General features: G+C 32.1%; 1 protein-coding gene across 1 annotated transcript in view; it reads left to right on the top strand.

Moving 5' to 3' along the window:
• Nucleotides 1-221: 221 nt before the first annotated feature.
• The window catches only part of LOC129804607 (sodium channel protein 60E), a 198,820-nt gene continuing 177,619 nt past the window's right edge, over nucleotides 222-21,422 (top strand). The window contains exon 1 of the mRNA XM_055852097.1: nucleotides 222-1,471. Coding sequence (XP_055708072.1) covers nucleotides 1,438-1,471 — 34 coding nt within the window. The 5' untranslated portion in view covers nucleotides 222-1,437. The remainder of the gene's footprint in view (nucleotides 1,472-21,422) is intronic.

The raw sequence follows: 21,422 nt of genomic DNA, 5'->3' as shown, positions 1-21,422 counted from the left end.
TTAGCCGAGACACACTTGAGGGTATTATAACAGAAGATAGAGGTATTTTATCATGGAAACAAACCACAAAGGAAGATTGATTAGACAAACTGGTTCATAGTACCTACAATCAATGGGGTGCATTTAGAAATACCGTCATTTACAAAAAAAACACACAAGTCAGTTATATCTTGGTTTTCAGTTTATGATGTTCATGATTTTTAGGTTAGTATTCGTAGTGTATATCGATCCCTCAGAATATAAACCGAACAACTCGCGAATGGCCAACTTTTCAGGAGAGCGATTTAAAGCTGAGATTTTACATGCTGATCATAGGATTTTTAAGATTTGAAACCCATATAACTTTGGAAATAATTAACTTTTCGGTATATTATTCACCGGAAAGGTAAAGGGTGTCAAGGAGTACCCGAAAAGCAAAAAAAAAAAACGAATTTTGCAAAAAATCGAGTTGTTTGGATTATATTCTGAGGGATCGATATATGTATGCTTTCTCCAAAGAATGGTAACATCCAATGAGTGTGTAAGAACATAATTTTCGAATGCTAATGTAACGAGAAATATCACGTTTATATAAGAAATGAACAAAAACTAATAAATCGTATATTATAAATCATTGGAATGGGGTAGGTAACAAGGAGATGGGACAAAATCAAAGGATTTTATACCGCACTCTCTCACTAGATACGATAAAAAAAACCTCAAAAATTTTATATTACAGAATATGTAGTCATATGCACAGGACAAACTAATTGTAATTCCGGGAGAATAGTTAAAATACTTCATACTCTGCACGAAAAAGTTGATAAACGAAAGTTTGTGGACAAATAAAGCATGAGAAATTAGTTCTGAAAATCAGTGTAATAGCTTAAAAATTTAATGAATGTTACTACAGGAGGGTATAATTAAAAATGGAAAAGGAATAACCGAAAAATTCTCCCATGCTCAATTTACGTTATACAACAATCACTAAAATGAAATTTACGGACACATTTGTTATTAATGAGACGTGCAAATTGCCACTATTGATTTTTCTTGTTTCACCTCTCCCACCATCACGTGCTACATTTTTAAAATGGAGCAAAATGTTTTTAAATTATAAATAAAGAATGTGCTCGACATGAAATGCGAATAAATGCGCAAGGGAAAGGATAATAAAACAAAGTGCAATGAAATTACTTACAGTGTAGAAAGTCACATGCAAATGTGGGCTATATAGAATAAAATCTGTAGAATTTTGCTTGAGGTAAACTTGCAAAATGTGTTAAATAAAGATGCCAAGTGCTCTAGAGATTGAGAGTTTGATTGGAAATCTCTTGAGTGGCAGGACATGATACTAAATAATTTTTCAAATATCTCCGGACAAATGTGGTGAAAGGAGGTGCTGTGTAGGAACTTCTGGATGTTTGTGATTCTCATGAGTGTTGTCACAAAGGCAAAATGACAGATGCAATTACACCAAATGAAGGCACAGGTGAGAAAAGTCACTAAAAATCAATATTTGAGGGATATAGCATAAAATGAATTTGCACCGTTGAGACTGAAATTCAATCTTCTCATTCCGACACAAGAGAGAAAATTCCACTGTGAAAATCTCTGCAGAAGCACAACTTTCTGAATAATTCAATTGAGCCTGAATGAGCGGAAAAGAATACCCGACTTTTCTTCTATTCTACCTTCATTGCTCATCCTCCAAACATTTTTTTTCTATATATACTGTACATCCCCACGCGGATTTCTTTTTCGTATCTGACCCAAACTGACTGAACTGAAATGCAATTCCCACAGAGTTTAATAGGATAGCATTGCAAATGAAAGAAATTTTGGAGAGAGGAAATGTATTACTCCGCTAGATGATGATTTCCAGTATAATTATTTTTTTCAGGTTGTTCCATTTTTTTTCGGAATACGGTCAAGCACAGGAAAACAATTTAGTTTATTTCTTTACCATATTGTGAAATAACAATTGTAAAAAATCTCTCTGTAAGCCAAGACACACTCCAAATGATCCTAAAAGCAAGCACGACATTACAACACTGCAGCCCTACTTCTGATTCCTGATCTTGATCAACCAGAATTTTAAACATTTTATTTTTTTTTTGCTGAAAAGAACGTCCAAGATCTATAGAGCAAGTAAAATATTACAGCCAACTATCGTTTATGGTGTGTGTCTCAGCTTACATTAAAGGGATAAGTGGGTCAAGAGGACTGAAAAAATAAATTACTTACTTCTTTTCTCAGCATAATAAAAAATAATTAAATCAAACTCTTAGGCGTATAAAAGTACAACATTTAAACTGTATTTTATAAAATTTTTATTTCAAAATTCAGAAACTAGGGTAAAGTGGTACAAGTTGGACAGTGGTACAAGTTGGACAATGGTACAATTTGGACAGGGCATTTTCTTTATTGCTAATAAGTTTAATGATTTTAGTTTTATAATTTGTTCCTTGTGCTTAAAAAAAATGTTGTAGGGGAAGGTTTTGCACCTTCGTAACGTCGCAGGTTCGTAAATGTTAATTTTTTTCCAAGTTACTAAATAAATATCATCCATGGTCATATATTCTTATAGCTAATCCCACATCTCACATTTCCGGACAACCTTGGGAGCCTACCCAAGAAGCAATTTTTTCTTAATACAGTCTTGTAGAATTCCTTAAGTAAGGAATTATAGAACCAAAAATCTTTTTATTTACTTATAACGCTCTTGATTCCATCATTGAGATTACTGTAAGTAAAGTGGCGCACTCTTAAGGATCTTAGGAACTTTTATAGGAATTTCAACAGAAAATTATCACTTTAAGTCTTTTAAAAGTATACTAAAAGACTTGTTTAATACTTGGTTCTATAAGGCAGCTATTTTGTTTCTTGGGTAGGCCTTTTTTCCTGGGTTCTAGAAGCAAAAATAAAAAATGGGCCTAAAATCGCAATTCTGATGTATATTATTTTATGCATTTTTTCACGCTTCAAGAGTCTTTTCGAAAAAAAAACAACATTCCAAGTTATAGAAGGTTTATCAGGGTTAATATTTACCGTGAAAATCTTTCGCTAGAAGGGGGTGGAATTGTGGGCGAAGAAAAGTTCACAAAGATTGCCTTCAGTTGCAGGTTCGTAAAAATATCAGTCAAAATCATTGACTACCAACTCTGTGAATTCCAGACTGTTTTGGGACACACTGTGCACGACGCTCTGGATATTTTGACCCATCCAGAGATTCCACTGAACAAGTTGACAAGAAAATTGTGATATTACAACGATTACCACATTTTTCAAGAAAATCTCGAAGAAAAACACACACTTCCACAGCAAAGTGAGACTTCATCAGATGTTTTTGTTTCGCTTCTGTCAAATCGAACATTAAGCCTAAATCTGCTTATGGTAGGTGTGATTCTTTCATTGCCCATGCGGTGCTTTTTAAGCATTTTTCATACAATTTGCTTTGTTTTCAAGCGGAGTTTTCCTCATTTAACTTTAAATTAATCACTGGTAATTCTAAGAATCACTGATGTTCAAAAAATGTTCTGTAAGACAGATTTGAAGTATTAGAGAAATTACGAGGATTACAATAGGTGTAATTGCTTCTTTCTGATTTGTGCAGTGATGAAACTAGACTGTTTAAGGTAGATGTGATTCTTTTCTTGCCACTTCGATGTATTTCGAGTATTTTTCATAAAATTTTCCTTGTTTTAAAGTGAAACTTTCCACATTTCATTTTAAATTGATGGCTGGTCATTTTTGAAATTAGTTGTGTCCGAAATATGTTCTGTAAGACTGTTTGGAGGTGTCAGAGAAAATCCGAGGATTACAATAGGTGTGATTATAAGAGAATCACACCTAACCGAGCTCTGAACTGACTGTCAGAATACAGGGAAAACATGGTTTTCCGATTGCAAAAAACATGTGTTAGAAAAATAGCTTAAAATTGATCTTTTAATGCGTGATACCTTCTACAAACAGTGAAAAGAAATAGATGAAAGTTCCATCTAAGTAGTGATGCCCAAATTTTTGTTTCCGGTGTAACGTTTCCGGGGAAAATGAGGCCTACAGGGGTTGGAAGAAATGGTACGAAGCATTCCGGTACCGGATACATTCGTAAAAAATGCTACTACATTTCATTTTCCTATAGAGGAAAATCCAAGGACTTCCAGGAATTTTGTGATGCAGAATTATGAACCCAATAAGTGAGAGATTTTTTTGACATAGTGGTATAATTGATTCGGTTTGTGTGGCATTCAGTAAAAAATCTTAAATCTTGGATTCCTTTTTTAGTACGAAGGTTCAAAACCTTCCCCTACTGTTTTTATCAAGAAAAAGTCCATGTCCAACTTGTACCGGCGAATTGTCCAACTTACACTAATTTCAAATTATATCACTTTACCCTAAGTAAGACTTAATTTTTGGAGATTAAAAAAATACTTTTCGGTGAACAATATTTGTCGGAATTGGTTCATCTGAAGTCAAAAAACCAAATATTTACCGTTACTGGTGTGTTAAACTGGTAAGGATTTTACGTTTACTTGATCACAAATTATGCTATTATAAGACAAAACGTGGTTTAACATAGGTCGAAAATGTTTTTTTTTTGTATGAAATTCTTCTATTTTATTTTAAGATCCTTCATTCAAGGATTAGTTCGATTAGTTTAACTCATCAGTCAACAAGAAATGTTGGTTTTTAGGCTTCAGATGAATCAATTACAAAAATTCTTGTCCACCGAAAAGTATGTTTTTTTTTAAGTCTTCAAAAATCAAGTCTGAAAAGGCTGAAATTTTAAAATGTTGAAATGAAAAATTTCAGAAAATATAGTTTAATTATTATACTTAAATGCCTAAGACCTTAAACTAAATATTTTTTTTAGTATGTTGAAAAAAAATTAGAGGAAAATATGCTTTTTTCGTCCATTTTGGCACACGTAATCCCTTAATAGGAATTTTAGAGTAAAACCTTCTCATTTCTCAGCTAAAATCTCGTATTCCCAAATATTTGCTATTACATTTAAATTAAAAAAGATATAAAATTACATTGCTTTGAATAATATTATCGGACACGCCATTAAAGAAAATCTATCCTAATATCGACCACTCAGAATATAAGTTGAACAACTCGATTTTTTAGAAAAATCGTTTTATTCGCTTTTCGAATACTTCTTTATACCCTGTACCTTCCCTGTGAATATTATACATAAAAGATAATTATTTTCAAAATTATAGAGATTTTAAATCTCAAAAATCCTATACTCTGCATGTAAAATCTCAACTTCAAATCGCTCTCCTGTAAAATTTGCCTACTGCGAGTTATTCGTTTCTTATTCTGAGTGAGCGATATGTGAAATATCGTACAGCTAGTTTTTGCTTTTCCGGGACACTTCTAAAGCTTTTTTTATGATGTTATAAACCATGAAAACACCAGATAATAAAAAGAAATTGTGGAATTTGAAAAGCATAACAAGTGTCCGATATTAAAAACACTATGTTTTTGTTAGTGGACTTGTCAAAAAAAAAAAACAAATATTATAAATACAGAAAAACACAATTTTACGGTATAAATTCACAGAATAAATCACGAAATACAAATTGAACAATATGATATAAAAACATAAAGAAAAATTGTTTTTTTGCTTTGCCTCGTAGAAAAAAGATTGCAAACAAACGAAATTAAAAAATTGAAAAATAGAAATAAATGTTGCAAATAATTCTGCATTTGTTGTGTTTCATAGGATATTAAGATTTTTTTTTCTATCACGTTTTCACAATAAAAATACAGCTTTGATTTTTTTCCTGCAATTCAATTAATAAGATTTTAATTTGTATACTTTTGCAACTATAATAGAGGAATAAATCTCTTAAGATAACTCTATAACTTGAAATTGTTTCTAATTAATGTGAAATAAAATTTGAAGCGTATCATTAAAACGCTAGATTAAGACATTTATTGTCTAAAATTCCCGTCCAACTCCTCGATTCTGTCAATAGCGCGATTACTTATGGGTTCTGCTGACCCGAATAAGACTAGTTCTGTACACAGGGGGACAGAATCGGGAACAATAACAACAATTTAAAATAATATAATAATAATTAAATGTTGTTCCGCAACAAATCCTTTCTATTTTAGAATTAGATTTTAATTAAGACATGAATAATAGCTTTAACAATTAAATTACGTTCTCCAGTTGACTCAATATTGAAACGTGAGGTATGAATTTTATTTAAAGCAATAAATTCTATAGGCTCTGTTTGCGAAATTAATTGTTTAACTTTTTCAATTTAAAACATGTATGTGGTTTAAAAATATCTCGAATTTATATGTTACTTGAAAACCTTTTATTCTGAAATGAAATAAAATGTAATGGTAAAATGTGATGGTTGAATAACACATACAATATGTGGAAAACAGATTTTGCGTTAAGACAATCATAAAATCATATAACCAACTGGATTATTTTGATTCCTTTGTTTGCATGATACACAATATTCCATTTAATGTAAAAATTTCATTTGATTTGAAAATAAAAGTGTAACTTCTGTCAAGATCACAATCATATGAACAACTGTCGTAGTTGTTATCTTGCTATATGTGTAAAATGTGGCGACAAGCATCAACCTAAGAGATGCCAATGGACGTTTCATTGCAAACAATATTTATAGATTTCTATCTGACGATTTTCATGAGTCTGGAGAAAAAAATCATATGTTTTCACATCGAAATTTTTTATTTTATTTTATTAAAAAAACAGCATTAGACAATAAATGGTCTGTTTAGTTTGTTTTAAGAGTATTTTGAAGCAGTTGAATTATAGAAATATTTTTGATAAAGAACCTTAAGATATTTCATACTGATTTATTTAGAAATGGCTTGTAATCAAGCAAAGTGAACAAATACAATTTGTTTACTTAAATTCCACGGTAAACCAAAAAGTTTCAAAATAGCAATTGAGCCATTATGCAATAGAAGAAGACGCGTGAAGACGATTTTCAGAGAATTTATACTTTTGTGTTTGCGGTGGTGAATTTTCAATGTTTTTCATCGAGATTTGTAGCTACTTCTCCGGTTCTCAAGATCTGGGTGGTTTGACAAAAATTTACGAGTATATTTTCTCTCAGTACTGAAGACTTGCTCAAGAGTTTTTCCATTGCTAAGACACTCGCTATGTGGATTTTAAATTGATTAATATCTTTCATGTTCTTTCCAAACTCGCTGTATGCTCTAAGAATTAACTTTCTTCGCACTTATACCACGCTCCAAATATTTTTATTTATTTTAATTTAATGGAGTAGGGGATGTCTTTCAGGCTTCGCACATACTCTGGCTTCGAACACTTCATATTTTTATCATATAGGGGGAAGTGGGGCACCTTTGAAAGTGGGGCACTTTTAAAATTCGGATTTTTCACCTATTAGGTGAGATTCTTAACAATCTCACCTACTATAATCCTAACAAAATTTCATGTCCTCCGATCGCGCTCAAACTTGGCCAAAATGTGTTTCGCCACTTCCTGATCACGAATATATGGGGGGCTAAGTTACGTTCCCGGCCGGCCGGCTGGCCGTCCGGCCGCTCTTTGGAGCTTAATAGCTCCTAAACTAAAAAAGATATCGACTTGCGGTTTTCGGCAAAGGTTATATATCGCATGAAAATTGCAACTTGGTGCATTGACCCCCCACCCCCCACCCCTCCTTCCGCCATTTTGAAGACCCCCCTTTTTTTTGTTTTCTCAATAGCTCCGCCCCTATGGCATCAATCGGGCTCAAATTTTAGTATGTTATAGCTGGGCCTTAGAGCTTTCCATCAATACCAAACTTAAGGTCCCCCGACCCCCCTGACCCGAGCTATAAGGGTCCAAAAAAAATTTCTTAAAATGGCCATAACTCCGGTTCTAATAGTCAGAATTTGAAAAATGAGGGCTTTTTGGAAAGCTCTCGTGAAATGCCACTTCCTCTTCTAACATCGCAAGTTCATAAAACCACCGCTAGGGGCGCTATTATTAAAAAGAAAATTTTTAAATCTTAAAAGTTAAATAACTCAAAAATTCCTTATGCAATCGGGCTGAAATTTTAGTATGTTGTAGCCGTTGATTATACCTATCAAACAAAAAAAACCTTACGTCGATCCATAACCCCTGACCCGAGCTATAAGGGGTCAAAGTTCGAACATTGACCGGCCTCTATCTCCGGTTCTAATTAACCTATCGACATAAATTTTACCTTTTTGGTTTCGTCTCGATGAGCACTTTCAGATGGAAGTTCAAAAAGTCACCACAGGTGGCGCTGTGATAGCGTCAAAATTTATCGAAATTCAGAGACATTTTTCTCAAAAACGGCATTGTGCAAGTTAATGAAATTTTAGTATGTTGTAGTCCAGTCTAGGACGTTTCCAAAATGGTGCGTATGTGCGCTGTGCTTTCAATAGAACCGGAGATATGAGGGGTCAAAGTTCACAAAATTCAAAAAATCATATCTCCGGTTCTATGTGACCGATTTTGATGAATGAGGGCTTATACGAAAGGTCTCACCAAATGCTACAACTTTCTAGAATATTTGAATTTAGTGGGACCAACACCAGGGGCGCCACAGTCGAAAAACCAATTTCAATATCACATAACCTCAATTATCTCGACTGTCGCTGAACCGATTTTGATGATTACTTCGACATAATTGTAGAGGACATTTGTCTCTACATTTCGTCCATACATCATTTTCCGCTCAGACTACGCTATCACTCCGATTTTGCCGTTGAAGTGTGAAAAAATTGATTTTTCCCATAATAACGCTTTGAAATCACTCAGATGCCAATTTGACTGCCTCTACTCCACCAAGACACTTAAAATAGGGTTTTAAATGGAAAGTCCCACAAAATACAACAATTCTTTGATATAGTTGAAGTTCAACAAATGAACACTTGGGGCACTCTGGATGAAAAAACGAGTTAAGAAACAAAAAACCTCGCTTATCTTGGCTTCTGAGTAATCGATGAGATCATGTTCTATGGGAAAATTATAGAGAACATTCTGGTCTACATTTCACCCATATAACACTTTTCTGTCAGTTCATCCAAATCTTTGATATTTTGGTTTAAATACAAAATTTGTATAATTTCACGAATTTGATTCAAGATAACTGAATGGCGTCTCCCAACTTCAGCTCTAAATCGAATTTGCATGCACTCCGAGTTAGCTCACGTTAAGAATCTCACCTACATAAGCCGGTTAGGATTATCTGTCCCTTTTTAAATAAAAGTGAGCCTTAACGTGATATAATATAGCTTCTCAATCTGTTTGTGCAGCTAAATTATATCACGCACGATAAGGCTCAATTTTATTTAAAAATAAGTGAAAAATCCCAATTTCAAAGGTGCCCCACTTCCCCCTACCTTTAATGAGTCTGACCCATATGGCTTATTTTAATAGCTAGCCTTATGTTACACATTTCCTGAAAAAAATAGGTCACATTCACTAAATGAATATAGAAAAATATGAAATGTTCGAAGTTAGAGTATGTGCGAAACCTGAAAGCCTTCCCCTATCCCACTACAAAAATAATCTTTTCCTTTTATTCCTATATTTTTCTATATTCTTATTTTCAATTTTATCCTATATGCCAAAGTAAAAAATGCTAAAAGCTTGTTTATTCTGAAATTTCCATTCTCTGTACTCAAGATAATCCTCTTAAAAAATAGATGTATTCTACAAAGTGAAAATAACCGCAATATTCACGAGAATTCTGGTACATTTTATCATTCGTCAAATCAGGAATTTTGAAATAAGGTCAAATAACTTAATCCCCATGGATATACTTAAAAACTTTCACAGCGTTCACATGAAAAGAAGGAAAAATTGAATTTGTAACTTGGTTCTTTCATGCTTTCAGTTTTCTTTTGCTCATTTTAGATTAGAAAATTGAGCCATAAAGTGTATTTATTCATGGTGTTTTCTACCGAAGTGGGCAGACAAGAAGACGAAGGAGTGTTAGCAGCACTGCAATAATTCTTGCAGCTCGGTGTAAACACAAGAAATACAAAATATTGCGAAACTTTCTTATATTCATCCCAAGCTACTTTCCTGGAAGAGAAATTTTCTCAACTTTTCTACTTTTACCACCCACAGAAAACATTTCATTATTCTAAGAATCGAATCCAAAGAAAAGATATAATATCGAGACAGAATTTTGTTAGAAGTGTTATGATACAGGGCACTTGGAAAATTGATGAAATGCATGACTAATGTACAATATGTGTAGAAATTCATTAAAACTAATTTATATGAAAATACATTGTTCGATTTCCTCTGGTTACGTATAACTTTTAGAAAATGCGTGTTTAAATAAAAACACTTCGCGGAATACTCTGCGTCGCAACTTTGATAATACATTCTAAAAAATTGTTTCGTATTAATTACTTTAAGGGCTTACACCGTCACGAAGATTAAAAAACAGCATATTTTCTCTACTTTGTTTTTACATAATAAAAATTTATTTAATTCAATGTCGTAAAAACATAAAAATACAGCATTTTAACCATATTTTCTGAACTTTTCGTTTAAAAAATTTACAAACTCAGACATTTGGGAACTGATTTTCTGAGACCTCTTTTTTGAAAAATATACCACTTTACGATACTCACTATTTTTTAGAGTAGCATTTATCAGAAATCGAAAAACAAAATAGCTTCTTTAAGTGAAAGAGTTAAACTCGTATTAAAACGAAGAATTTTTGAAAAAAATTCAGCACACTTTACACTACGTTTGATATTTAAAAAAAAATAAAATCAATGAAACAGATAATACTTTGTTCAAAAACGAGTTTAATTCATTAACTAACGGAAAATATTGTGTATTTTCATTACAGATGAATAAATACAAGCGCCTGGCAAGTTGGCCTTTTTATATGGAGCCATTTGAAGCCAATTCCTAAATTGATCTCGGACTCAGTTCACAGTGCTTCAAGGAAAAAATTTATTTAAACAAAAATTTAGTATATTTATCCCTCTATACGGAAAGGTATCTTATAATACAGAAAAACTTCTCACTTTTTAAATATTTAGCATAACGATCACGAGTGCAGAAAAATTCCCATACGCATTGTATGTGAAAGTAAGAAATTTGCTTCAACTTTGAAGGCCACTCGCCGGGGACTAGAATAAATATAATTTGATTAATCCAGACTACCGCAAAGTATTTTTCAAAGGTCTCAGAAAATCAATTCCCAATATCTGAATTTTTAAAATTTTTAAAGGAAAATTTCAGAAAATATATTTTGATTATTCCAATTTAAATACTTTGGAGTATGGACAAAATATTTTTTTATTAGGTTGTAAAAGAAAAAATAGAGAAAATATGCTGTTTTTAGTCTCTTTGGCCCACGTAACCCCTTAGGGTAACTGTGCCAAATTTCGGCATAGTTGCATGCAAGCGTCAAAGTCTCAAGTTTGAAATGTAATATCTTTAATAGAAATTGATTTTTTTCATTCCTTCTACTTAAGGAGTGTTGCTTAGAACCTTGTAGACAGTTTATCATCTTTATTTGCTTTAAAATTATTCCTAATACATTTTAAAATGAATAAAAATGTAGACATAGCTTTGGTGCCCTATTTCGACCACCTTCATTCTCATAGTTCCTTGCCCTTCGGGAATTCTTCCATTATCTTTTTCAAGTCATCTTGTTTATCGAAGCTACATTTTTTGTTATTCTTTTGCATTGTATAATCTCTAGAGTATGCAAAAACTAAAAATTCATGGAAATTCGAGGAACAAAAAATGTGACCGGAATTGCAAGCTGGCCGGAATTTGGCACACCTACCCTAAGTAAAATTCTTCTGCGGTTCAATTTATGAGTTTCAACTTATCACTAACGTATTCGAGCATTTTGCAAAGTTTATACCACTCTATTTTTTTTCTTTTTTTTTGTTTATTGGATCACAACCCGTCAACTGCGTCAACTACTTCATGAAACCGGTTTATTACAGGTTCGAAACTTATTGAAACGAATTGAACTTTTGTCGATTTTCAAATACTTTTCAGAAAAAAAGCAAACTTGGCTAATTGGCTGAAAAATGTGAAGTGGGAAGTGGGGTATCTTTGAATTGGGGGAGCTTTAAAATATACCTTTTTCTCGCATTTTAAAATGAAACTGGACCTTACCATGGCATAATTTATCTACAAATTATTAGTGAAGCTAAAATACATCATGATAAGGCTCAATTATACTTAAAAATTGGAGAAAAAAGCCAAATTTCAAAACTTCCCCAATTCAAAGGTGCCCCACTTTCACCTATATATGATTTTTAAAAATTAAGGAAGGAATAACAATCATAGGGGAATATGGATGAAATTTCTACCATTTTAAGGGATTATATGTAAATATACATTGCTCTCTATCTGCAAAGTTCGAGCAATAAAATTAATATAACTGAGCTCACATTGTGTTCACTGTTGAGTGGAAATTTTTTCGCTGCTTTTCCACGGCTTTTCACTTTCGTGTGTTGAGCTTTATCTCGATGGCACAGGGATCCAGTATTTTTTTGTTCTTTAAAAACGGGGGCTGGCCCAAAAGTTTACAAAGGCATTGGTGAAAAGAGCCCCGAATGTCGACAATATTAAGCAGAGAAATGCCTTCATGTCACGGCAGCACATTTCTATCTCACGACAAGTGTGACCCATTGGGAGTAATTAAATGGGCAGAGGGTCGGTTATTATATACTTTAAAGCTCCAGGGACTCTAAAAAAGTGTCACAAAAAGGTCCCATCGACACGTGTCATCTGCCCAATGACTGTCGAAGCAGAAGAGAGACATCAATAAACCTTCCTATTTTGTAAACATCTGGTGGAAGAACTTTCCAGAATTGATGTCAATTGAATAAGTTTCATATTCGTCAAACTTAAAAAATGTTCTAAATTTTCATGAGACATCTGTTGAAAGGGATTAGCCTAGTGTTGTTATTAAGTAATTTATTTTTATAAAAATAGTGTGAATACAAGAGTGCATAAAGCAAATATAGGTCCTCATGCAAGGCTAATTTCCAGACTATGAACTAATCTTTTTATACAGAGTTAGGGTTGGTAGTCTCAGGGTCTACAGATCACTTACTTTCTTTGTATGGATGGGATTGTCAGTCCCATGCCTCGTGGAATCAAGTGCACTGAAGCTCACTTGATGCAATCCGAATAGCTTTAACGTCAGAAATAGTAACCTATAGAGGATTCGAACCCAGACACTTGCATCTTAGAGCGTGATACCCTATTACGGGCTTCAAGCACAAGGCTTAGCCGTTTGGCTTAATTATTCGGATCAGTCAAGATTTATTGAAAAATTTTGATCCATTAGATTTTTAAAATCCAAAAAATTGGCTGTCATTTAGGATTATGATAGGTACCTTTGGGAACTGGGCTAAAACTTCCAGTTTGAAGACCGTTTATCACATATATTAGAAGTGTCAATAATAAGTAGTAATGGAAAAATTAAGAAATTATGAACCATTAAATTATATCACATTAATTTTTTACTCATGAAATTAGAATTTTTTTTGACTAAAAATGTTTTTCCAAAATTTATTGTCATAAACGTATTTTAGTTCAATGGCGTTCTCGAAAACTAGCTCGAGCTTGAATGAAATCAAAGTTTAACCAAGCAGGGAAAACGTGATATGACTGAAAATTTCATAGAATGTGAATGTTGTTTCAAGAATTGTAATTGTGTTTCCAACACTGATGGAATTTTTAGATTCTTGATTTAAATTATATAGACTAATAAAACTTGCTCCCAGAAAACCACATATGGTATAATTTATAACATTTGCTATAAAATGTCTATGAGCAAATTTTAATTTTGTGAAATCCCATCATTCTTATGCTGCACATTTCCCATTATTCATTTTAAAAGTTTAAATGAATAAGATTCTGAAAACAGGGATATCTCTAATTTTGCTAGAATTTTTGCTATAAATTTTCAACATTGCAAGATTGCAAGAGCAATAATCCTATAAAATATTATTACCTTCAAATATTGTGGTGTCATATGCCAATAATTGCATTGTCAAATTGGATTAAAATTCAACATATTCCAATTATATCATCAGATCCATTTAAAATTTGAATTGGGTATTATGGATTTCTATATGAAGTACATAATTAAATTTTTGACGAATTTTAGGAGGATAGAGACCTCATGAAAGAGAAGGGGGAAAAAGAAAGATATTAGTTTCGAGATTATGTCATTTTGGGAAGTTCATCAAAAACCGTAAGTCGATAACTCTTACCGTTTTAATTTTATATGGGCCCAAAAAGAGTGAAGACGCGAAAAACAGTATTTTTAAAATAGGGCTATATCACCGATTGTGACCGATGCAGTCGGGTTCAGGATTACAAGATCTTTCAAATAATTCTAATTTAACCAAATCCGTTGAAAATTATGCCCTCCAGGGTGGTTGAATTTTGACATAGAATAATTAAAGATACCGATTTTTCCAGTGATAGGGTAAGTGTGCCAAATTTCGGCATAGTTGCAAATAAGCACCAAAGTTCTAAGTTTGAAATGCAATACTTTTAATACAATATTTTTAATAGTTGTATGGAACCTTAAAAACTAGTTTATCATCTTTGTTTTCTTTAAATCAGTTCCTAAAATACTGAAAAGTTAATAAAAATACAAACATTGCTTTGGGTAGTATTCCGGCCACTTTGAGGGTAATACCGGCCACCTTTTTGCGACCACATTTTCTGAAGCAACGAATAGAAAATTTAAAAACGTCATACGGAACGAGTTTAAAAATTTTTACTTTAATATACATATGTTTATATGATTCACAAGCCTTGAGATCTTCCGTGTAATTTGTCCTGAAGAACTAAAGAGTTTACCTTGGCATCCCAAATTTACGCGCACATTTCCGTAGCAGTTTGCCATTCCTGAACTCTTCCAAGGCCTATTCCACATCATCTTTTACATAGAATCGACGCTAATTTTTCTATGGTCATTGTAGAACTCAGAAATTCAAAAAAAAATAAAATAAATAAAATTAAATAAGAAATTTAGGAAAGCAAGAGAAGTTGCCGGAATAAGAGACGCTCACAAAGTATCTACTTTTTTACGCGAAATACAGGACCCAGCTGGGAAATTTTACCCAAAATTTAAAGAATAACTCACCATTAATTTAAACATAAAGAATCTTTAATGAAAACTAATGAATTTTCATGAATAACATTGAAGGAAAACCCTCTGCACTTCATCACAAATCACGAGACTGCTAGAAACACAAGTGATCTGTCTTTCCACATTGAGTCTCTACAACACAATTTAAATTCAAATAAATTCCAAATTCAGAAATTACACTCAAAGTGGCCGAAATATAAAGCTGTCCGAAATTTGGTACACTTACCCTAGGTCTCTAAGGACGAAATGTTCAGCTGGGCTACCTCCAAAAATTAACGAAATCGCCAGGGCCAATTTTTAATAATATATTTATTTATTATTAAATTTGGAAAATTTTATTGATTTAAAATACTTTTAGGGTGGAATCACCAGTTCTCGCCAGTGCCCCACTTCTCGCCACTTACATTGAAATCGCTATTTTTCGCAATTTATGAAATAAATGAGTCGCAATTTTTTTGTATTGTTTCTGCTTCTACGCATAGAATCGAAAATTAATAATTATTCGTTTTGGATTCACGATTTTGATCACTTTTTAGAGCAATATTTTAAGCAAGTGCATCGAATCCAACATCTCTTACCAAATGTACTAAGTGTCGTCAAATTTTCATCAGGCCAAAAATACCTATTTGGGTAAATAATTTGTCTATTGAATATTTAATTGCACTTGTGGAATACATAATATTTGTATTTAGTCAATTAATATTTCATTTTATATTATTTTTGTATAAAAATGAGGCATGGCGAGAAGTGGTAATATTCTGGAATTGATTTTACCACCTGTCGCCAAATCTTTTCAATAGGCGACGCTAACTTCACTTCGTACATTCTCAGTTGTCAAATCTGCATTGTTTACTTTCTGCAAATGCCCCATAATTTGATTTCTCAAATAAAAGTGAAGAAAAATCATTTAAAGAGAGTAATAATAAAGTGATCACAAGGAAAGAGAAATGGTGAATGTATTCTTTTCATAGCATTGCCTAAAATAACCGACTGTGGTTCTTTTCAAGTGGGTGGCGAGAAGTGGTTACAAATTTTACAAAACTGGCGAAAAGTGGTAAAAAGTGGCGACGAAATGGTTATTTTTGCATTATTAATAAAAATAAGTTTTTTAAGTAGTCCAGCGTTATGTTCTAGGATTATTGTTTTCACGTATCTAGAGCCAATACATCTAAGTAACTTTGTGTCAAATTTGACTTATCTTGTAACAAGGATTCAAAAGTTATGATTAAATGAATTTAATTTTTTTCTAAACATGGCAATAGCCGGTTATTCCACCCTACATCGCTTTTTATTGGAAGCTTATAATCGTAATATTTATCAGTTCTAAACAATAATAAGAAGATATATTCTTAATAAGACTACATTAATTAAATGTTACGAAAGAATCATATTTTTTGCGTGAATAATATCTTAACAACTAAACTTGTGTATTGAATTATATCAGGAAATTTTAATGCCATCCGCATCTCTTATTATATTGAGCAAAATTTGCTGAAACTTCCACAAAATTCTTGCTGACAGTATATGGAACATATCTTAGGTCATTCGCTTTATTTTCATGTGAATATTCCAGAAGTTATTATGCTGAAGTCACTGTATTTGATTTTATTATGAATATGAGCAAAGTTCAAGATTTTATCAGAATTCATACGATGCATGCATATGCAATTGGATAATGTCTACAAAGTGTAAATTTTTCTAGTTAAAGGCAATATATTTCAAGCATATTCTAAAAAGCATTTAAGAAAAGCAAAGAAAATCTTTTCAATATGATTTCTATATTTCAGATAAGAATACAGTGTTATTAAAATGGAAAATAAAATATATAAAATGTTAGGGGAGCTGTACTAAATTTCGGACAGGTTTCTAACCTACCATTCCAATGTTTTGGCAAGGTTCATATTTTTATGTAAATTTAAGTTTTTGTTATTTATTAGTCTCAGAAGTGCTCTTTAGGCCTTTTAAAAGTAATTTAGTTTTCTCTCAAACTAAAATATTTTAAATCAAAAAAATGTAGAAATTACTTTATGTGCTATATCGGACACCAAGTTTATTGTAGTTCCTTACCTTTGCGGAATTCTTTTAATAATTTTCTACTGCATGTTGTTCACTATTTTATTCTTTTTCCTTTGTACAACACCCTCCAAAACATTCAAAAACTAAAAAAAAAAAAATTATGAAATTTTAAGAAACAAAAGGACTGTCCGATTTTACAAACCTTTAGAAATTTGGCACAATTCCCCTACAGAAAATTAAAGCTTTTCAAGTTATAAATCTCAATGCAGACGATGCAGAACAATTAAACAACCTTCAACGAATTTGTTTCGTTTATTATTTGTAAAGTGTATTAGCACTCGAATAACTGCGGAAATTTTATTTCCGTTCAAGCTTCTCGAAAATGAAATTAAAACTTCCATTGATCTGAAAGTTTTTCGCTAGATTTTTATTTATTCAATGTTTCATCGTGGTATGGTAATATCTGAAAGCTAGTAAAAACAGATAAGTATACACACGGGGATTAACTTACAAACAAAATGCGCTTCTGTGTGAATAAAAATCACCAAAGCATAAAGTTAAATAATTCGTGTTGATATATATCTGCATGTTTGAACTATAGACATACATACAGCTCTTAATACGTCAGATACTTTATATGCATTCGCTTATTATCCCTATTTACAGCAGTACCAATAACTTTAATTGATTTTTATATGTCTGATGTTTCCCGATTCCACTGCAGACTTTCCGGTGCATTTCCCAAGAGATAAGATCTGTGCAGAATATTCAAAAAGTCTGCTGAATACTTTCATCCGTAGCCATTATATAGGGGAAAATAGGGTAGAACTGAACAAAATTCAACTGAGCAATATTCAATAGCATTGAGAAAGAAAGGGTCGTGAAATTTCATTTCTTGAAATTTTCCTAATCTAAAATGTGTTCCGGAGCGGAAATATTGAAAATATTACAAAAGCTTTTTTTTAACTGCATAAACTTTTAATATCTCTTAAAATGCTTAATTAAAGCATAGACAAATTGTCAATGCTTTAATAAAATTTGTCAAGCATTGACAAAACATCTAAATTAATTTCAAGATTGAAGACATTATATGCAAGCCCCAGAGTGTACGGATCTTCCCTGAAGATTTGGCCAGAAATGTAATCATGCATCAGTTACAGAATTTTTATTTTCCTGGGAAAATAAGATATTTTCCATGATCTTGATGACCTTTAAGCTATGCAATATTTTACTAAATTTTACCACTCTCTTGAAAAATCAAGTCACATGAACCCTTTCTTAAAATCGTGTGGTTTTTAACCCAGTTTCCCCTATTGTAATGCAATGTTTGTGCAAGAGATTTTCCTATAAAATTATGGGTGGAATTTTTAAGAGAATCGCATACCAAATAAAGTCATAAACAAAATTCGCCTTAGTGTGTAAAAGATATAAAAAATCAAATAAAAATCACAACGAACGAGCTACTGGCGTATACAACCAATGAGCTACCCCCATAGCAAAATTCCGCAAAAATTCCAATGGAAAACTTGCGTCCAAATGGCTAAATTCGCTGGAATTTGACGCTAAAATTCCAGTAAGTTTTCCTATGGAATTTAAAGCCGGAAATTCCATGGAAATCATAGTGCTCCATGGAATTTACTAGTACGACATGCTGGAATTCCAGCGTTAAATTCCGCGGTATTCCGCGGAAGATTTATATGGAAACTCACACGTGAAACGTCCGCGGGATAAGCTGGAAAAAACATATGGAAATTTCCACTATCTTTCCATAGTGTTTTATATGGATTTTTCCACTAGTTTTCTGAAATGTCAAACAAATAAAATGGTATTGCGGCAACTTTTAGAATTTGTTTCCAAACCTTCCGCAAACATTTCTAGTGATTCATGTGGCAATTATAATATAATTAATTATGCGACACTGCGTTTCGTGTAGATAATAATGAAGTGATTACATTAAATAGGTCGCCAACCTAAAATAATACTGTTTTTATGTTAATTAATAAATATTTTCGAAAAAATTATTTTTTTTTACAAAATATTTTTTTATTGCTTAAAGTGTTAATTCGTTATTGCTGATTTAGTAAAACATATTATAATCCTCGTAATCTTTGCTATTTCTTTACTATTCGGAAGTAAAATCACGAGGTGCATGTGACAGCTTCATTTTTTCTCCATTTTATTTTGGTGGAAAAATCCACATAAATTCCACGAGCATTTCCATGGATGTATTCTATATGAAAAATCCAGCATAAATCCATTAAATTTTCCTTGGAACCTATTATGGAAAATTCCTATGGAATTTTTTAAGGCAAATAGTGGAAAATTCCGAGGATTTTTTCGCTTGTTATTCCTATTTCGCTTTCTTTTGCTATGGGGACCTCAAACATATCGTTTAACCTATAAATAATCTTGTTTGTGTCAACAAAATGGTCATCCATTGAAAGGATGTCTGAGCGTGTGCTTTGTGGAATATCCTTAGCTTTCTTTCCATTTTTGTGTCTCACATAAAAAATGGATTTTCTGACAAGAATCTCCCTTTTGGTCTTTTCTTTCACACCCAGCAATTCCTCCTACTCATTGTTTCAACATAAATTTAGGATTAGTGCTTGAGAAAAGGCTGTAAGGGAGCTTTGATTTGTGTGAAAGAGCTCGTGTAAATTGTCCTTTTTGGTAGCATCACATGAACAAACTGACCGAAAAATTGCCACATTTGTCTTTTTGAATGACCACAATTGAATTAATCGCTAAGCTAGAAACCCACAATGACTTCCCTTCTTATATTCTATTCAATGAGAAAAGATTAAGTACAATGGGCAAAATTAAAAATTCCATGAAGTTTTATTAATAAGTTTGCAATACAAAATTTTAATATGCAATAGCTTCACTAAATTTTACAAAATTCTTTTGACAAAAATATTTTTCCAAAAGCAAATTTTTCCAAAATATTTTTCAAAAAAATATTTTGACGAAAATATTTTTTTCTCAGGCACGGGAAGATACTCATACAGATTTCCCAGTTTCATAATTTTTTCTGGGAAAAAAATATTTTGACAAAAATTTAATTTGATTTAATTTAAAATTAAAAAAAACATATTTTGTCAAAAATATTTTGTTTTGTATATAAACATGTTTTCAAAATTTTCTGTGAGAGTGAGCGAGATGACTAGATCTAGATCTCACTCACTCTCATTGAAATGCCAAAAACATGTTTACAAAACAGAAATTATTGTGCGTTGAGCATAATCCATTTCATCTAAACTTTTACTAAAGTTATACCTTATCTTACACTTTAAAAATAAAAAACCATGATTTGTAGTAGGGGAAAGTGCCCATGCTTGATACCATTGGAAGCTTCGTAATGACTAAATTTTCTATGTTTTACAATATATATGTGACTCATCGCAACCATATTTTAAAAACTATAGGAAAGTAGCCAGTTTATAAAATATATTGCGGAGTCACGTTTATTGAGAAACATAGGAAAAATTTAATCATTACGAAGCTTCCAATGGTATCAAGCATGGGCACTTTCCCCTAACTACTATTAAGATTCTCTATAAAATTTGAAACTAAATATTACTAACTGCTTGAACTCCAAGAGAGACAAGTTTTGACAATCCAATTTTTTTTCAAATTTTCATCATCCTGGTTGCTAAACGGTAAGAGATATTGACTTCCGGTCTTCGGTGACCCCCCACAAGTTAACATTCCCTAGAGAACCAAGTTACCAAAATCACCCCCATCCCTTCCATCCCCTTCAAAAACATGTTTTTTCGATATATCTCAAAATTACCCATGGCGATGTCGTTTATTTTCGGATATGTTTTAGAAGTAGTCCAGCTAAATATTACGACGTCAATACCTTTTACCGGAAAATCGCTGTCTTGAACTATTGAAGATTAAAGTGCCTAATTTTAGCCAGGTTTAGTCAAATAATTAATTAAAATGTTAATGACTTTTTATGTACCTTTTTCTTAAACAGTTTTTAACTTCAAAATGGTTTTTTAATGATTAATAGACAAACTTAAATCGACATTAATCTTACATGAATCCAATAAAAGTTGCGATTAAGAATATAAAGCAGAGCTTCTTCTCGTGAGTTCGAGCATCTCGCAAAGGCTCTTCTTAATTATTATTGACTCTCATGTCGGTATATTCATGTACTAAATATCAAATTTTCGACTTTTATAAATACTTATTTTTTGTATTCAAAAACTACACCATCTCAAATAAAACTTCACGTTATGAACAAAACCACAAAGAATTCTGAAAGCA

Source organism: Phlebotomus papatasi, chromosome 2, assembly GCF_024763615.1.
Source record: "Phlebotomus papatasi isolate M1 chromosome 2, Ppap_2.1, whole genome shotgun sequence".
NCBI lineage: Eukaryota > Metazoa > Arthropoda > Insecta > Diptera > Psychodidae > Phlebotomus > Phlebotomus papatasi.
This window is presented reverse-complemented; position numbering and strand designations above follow the sequence as displayed.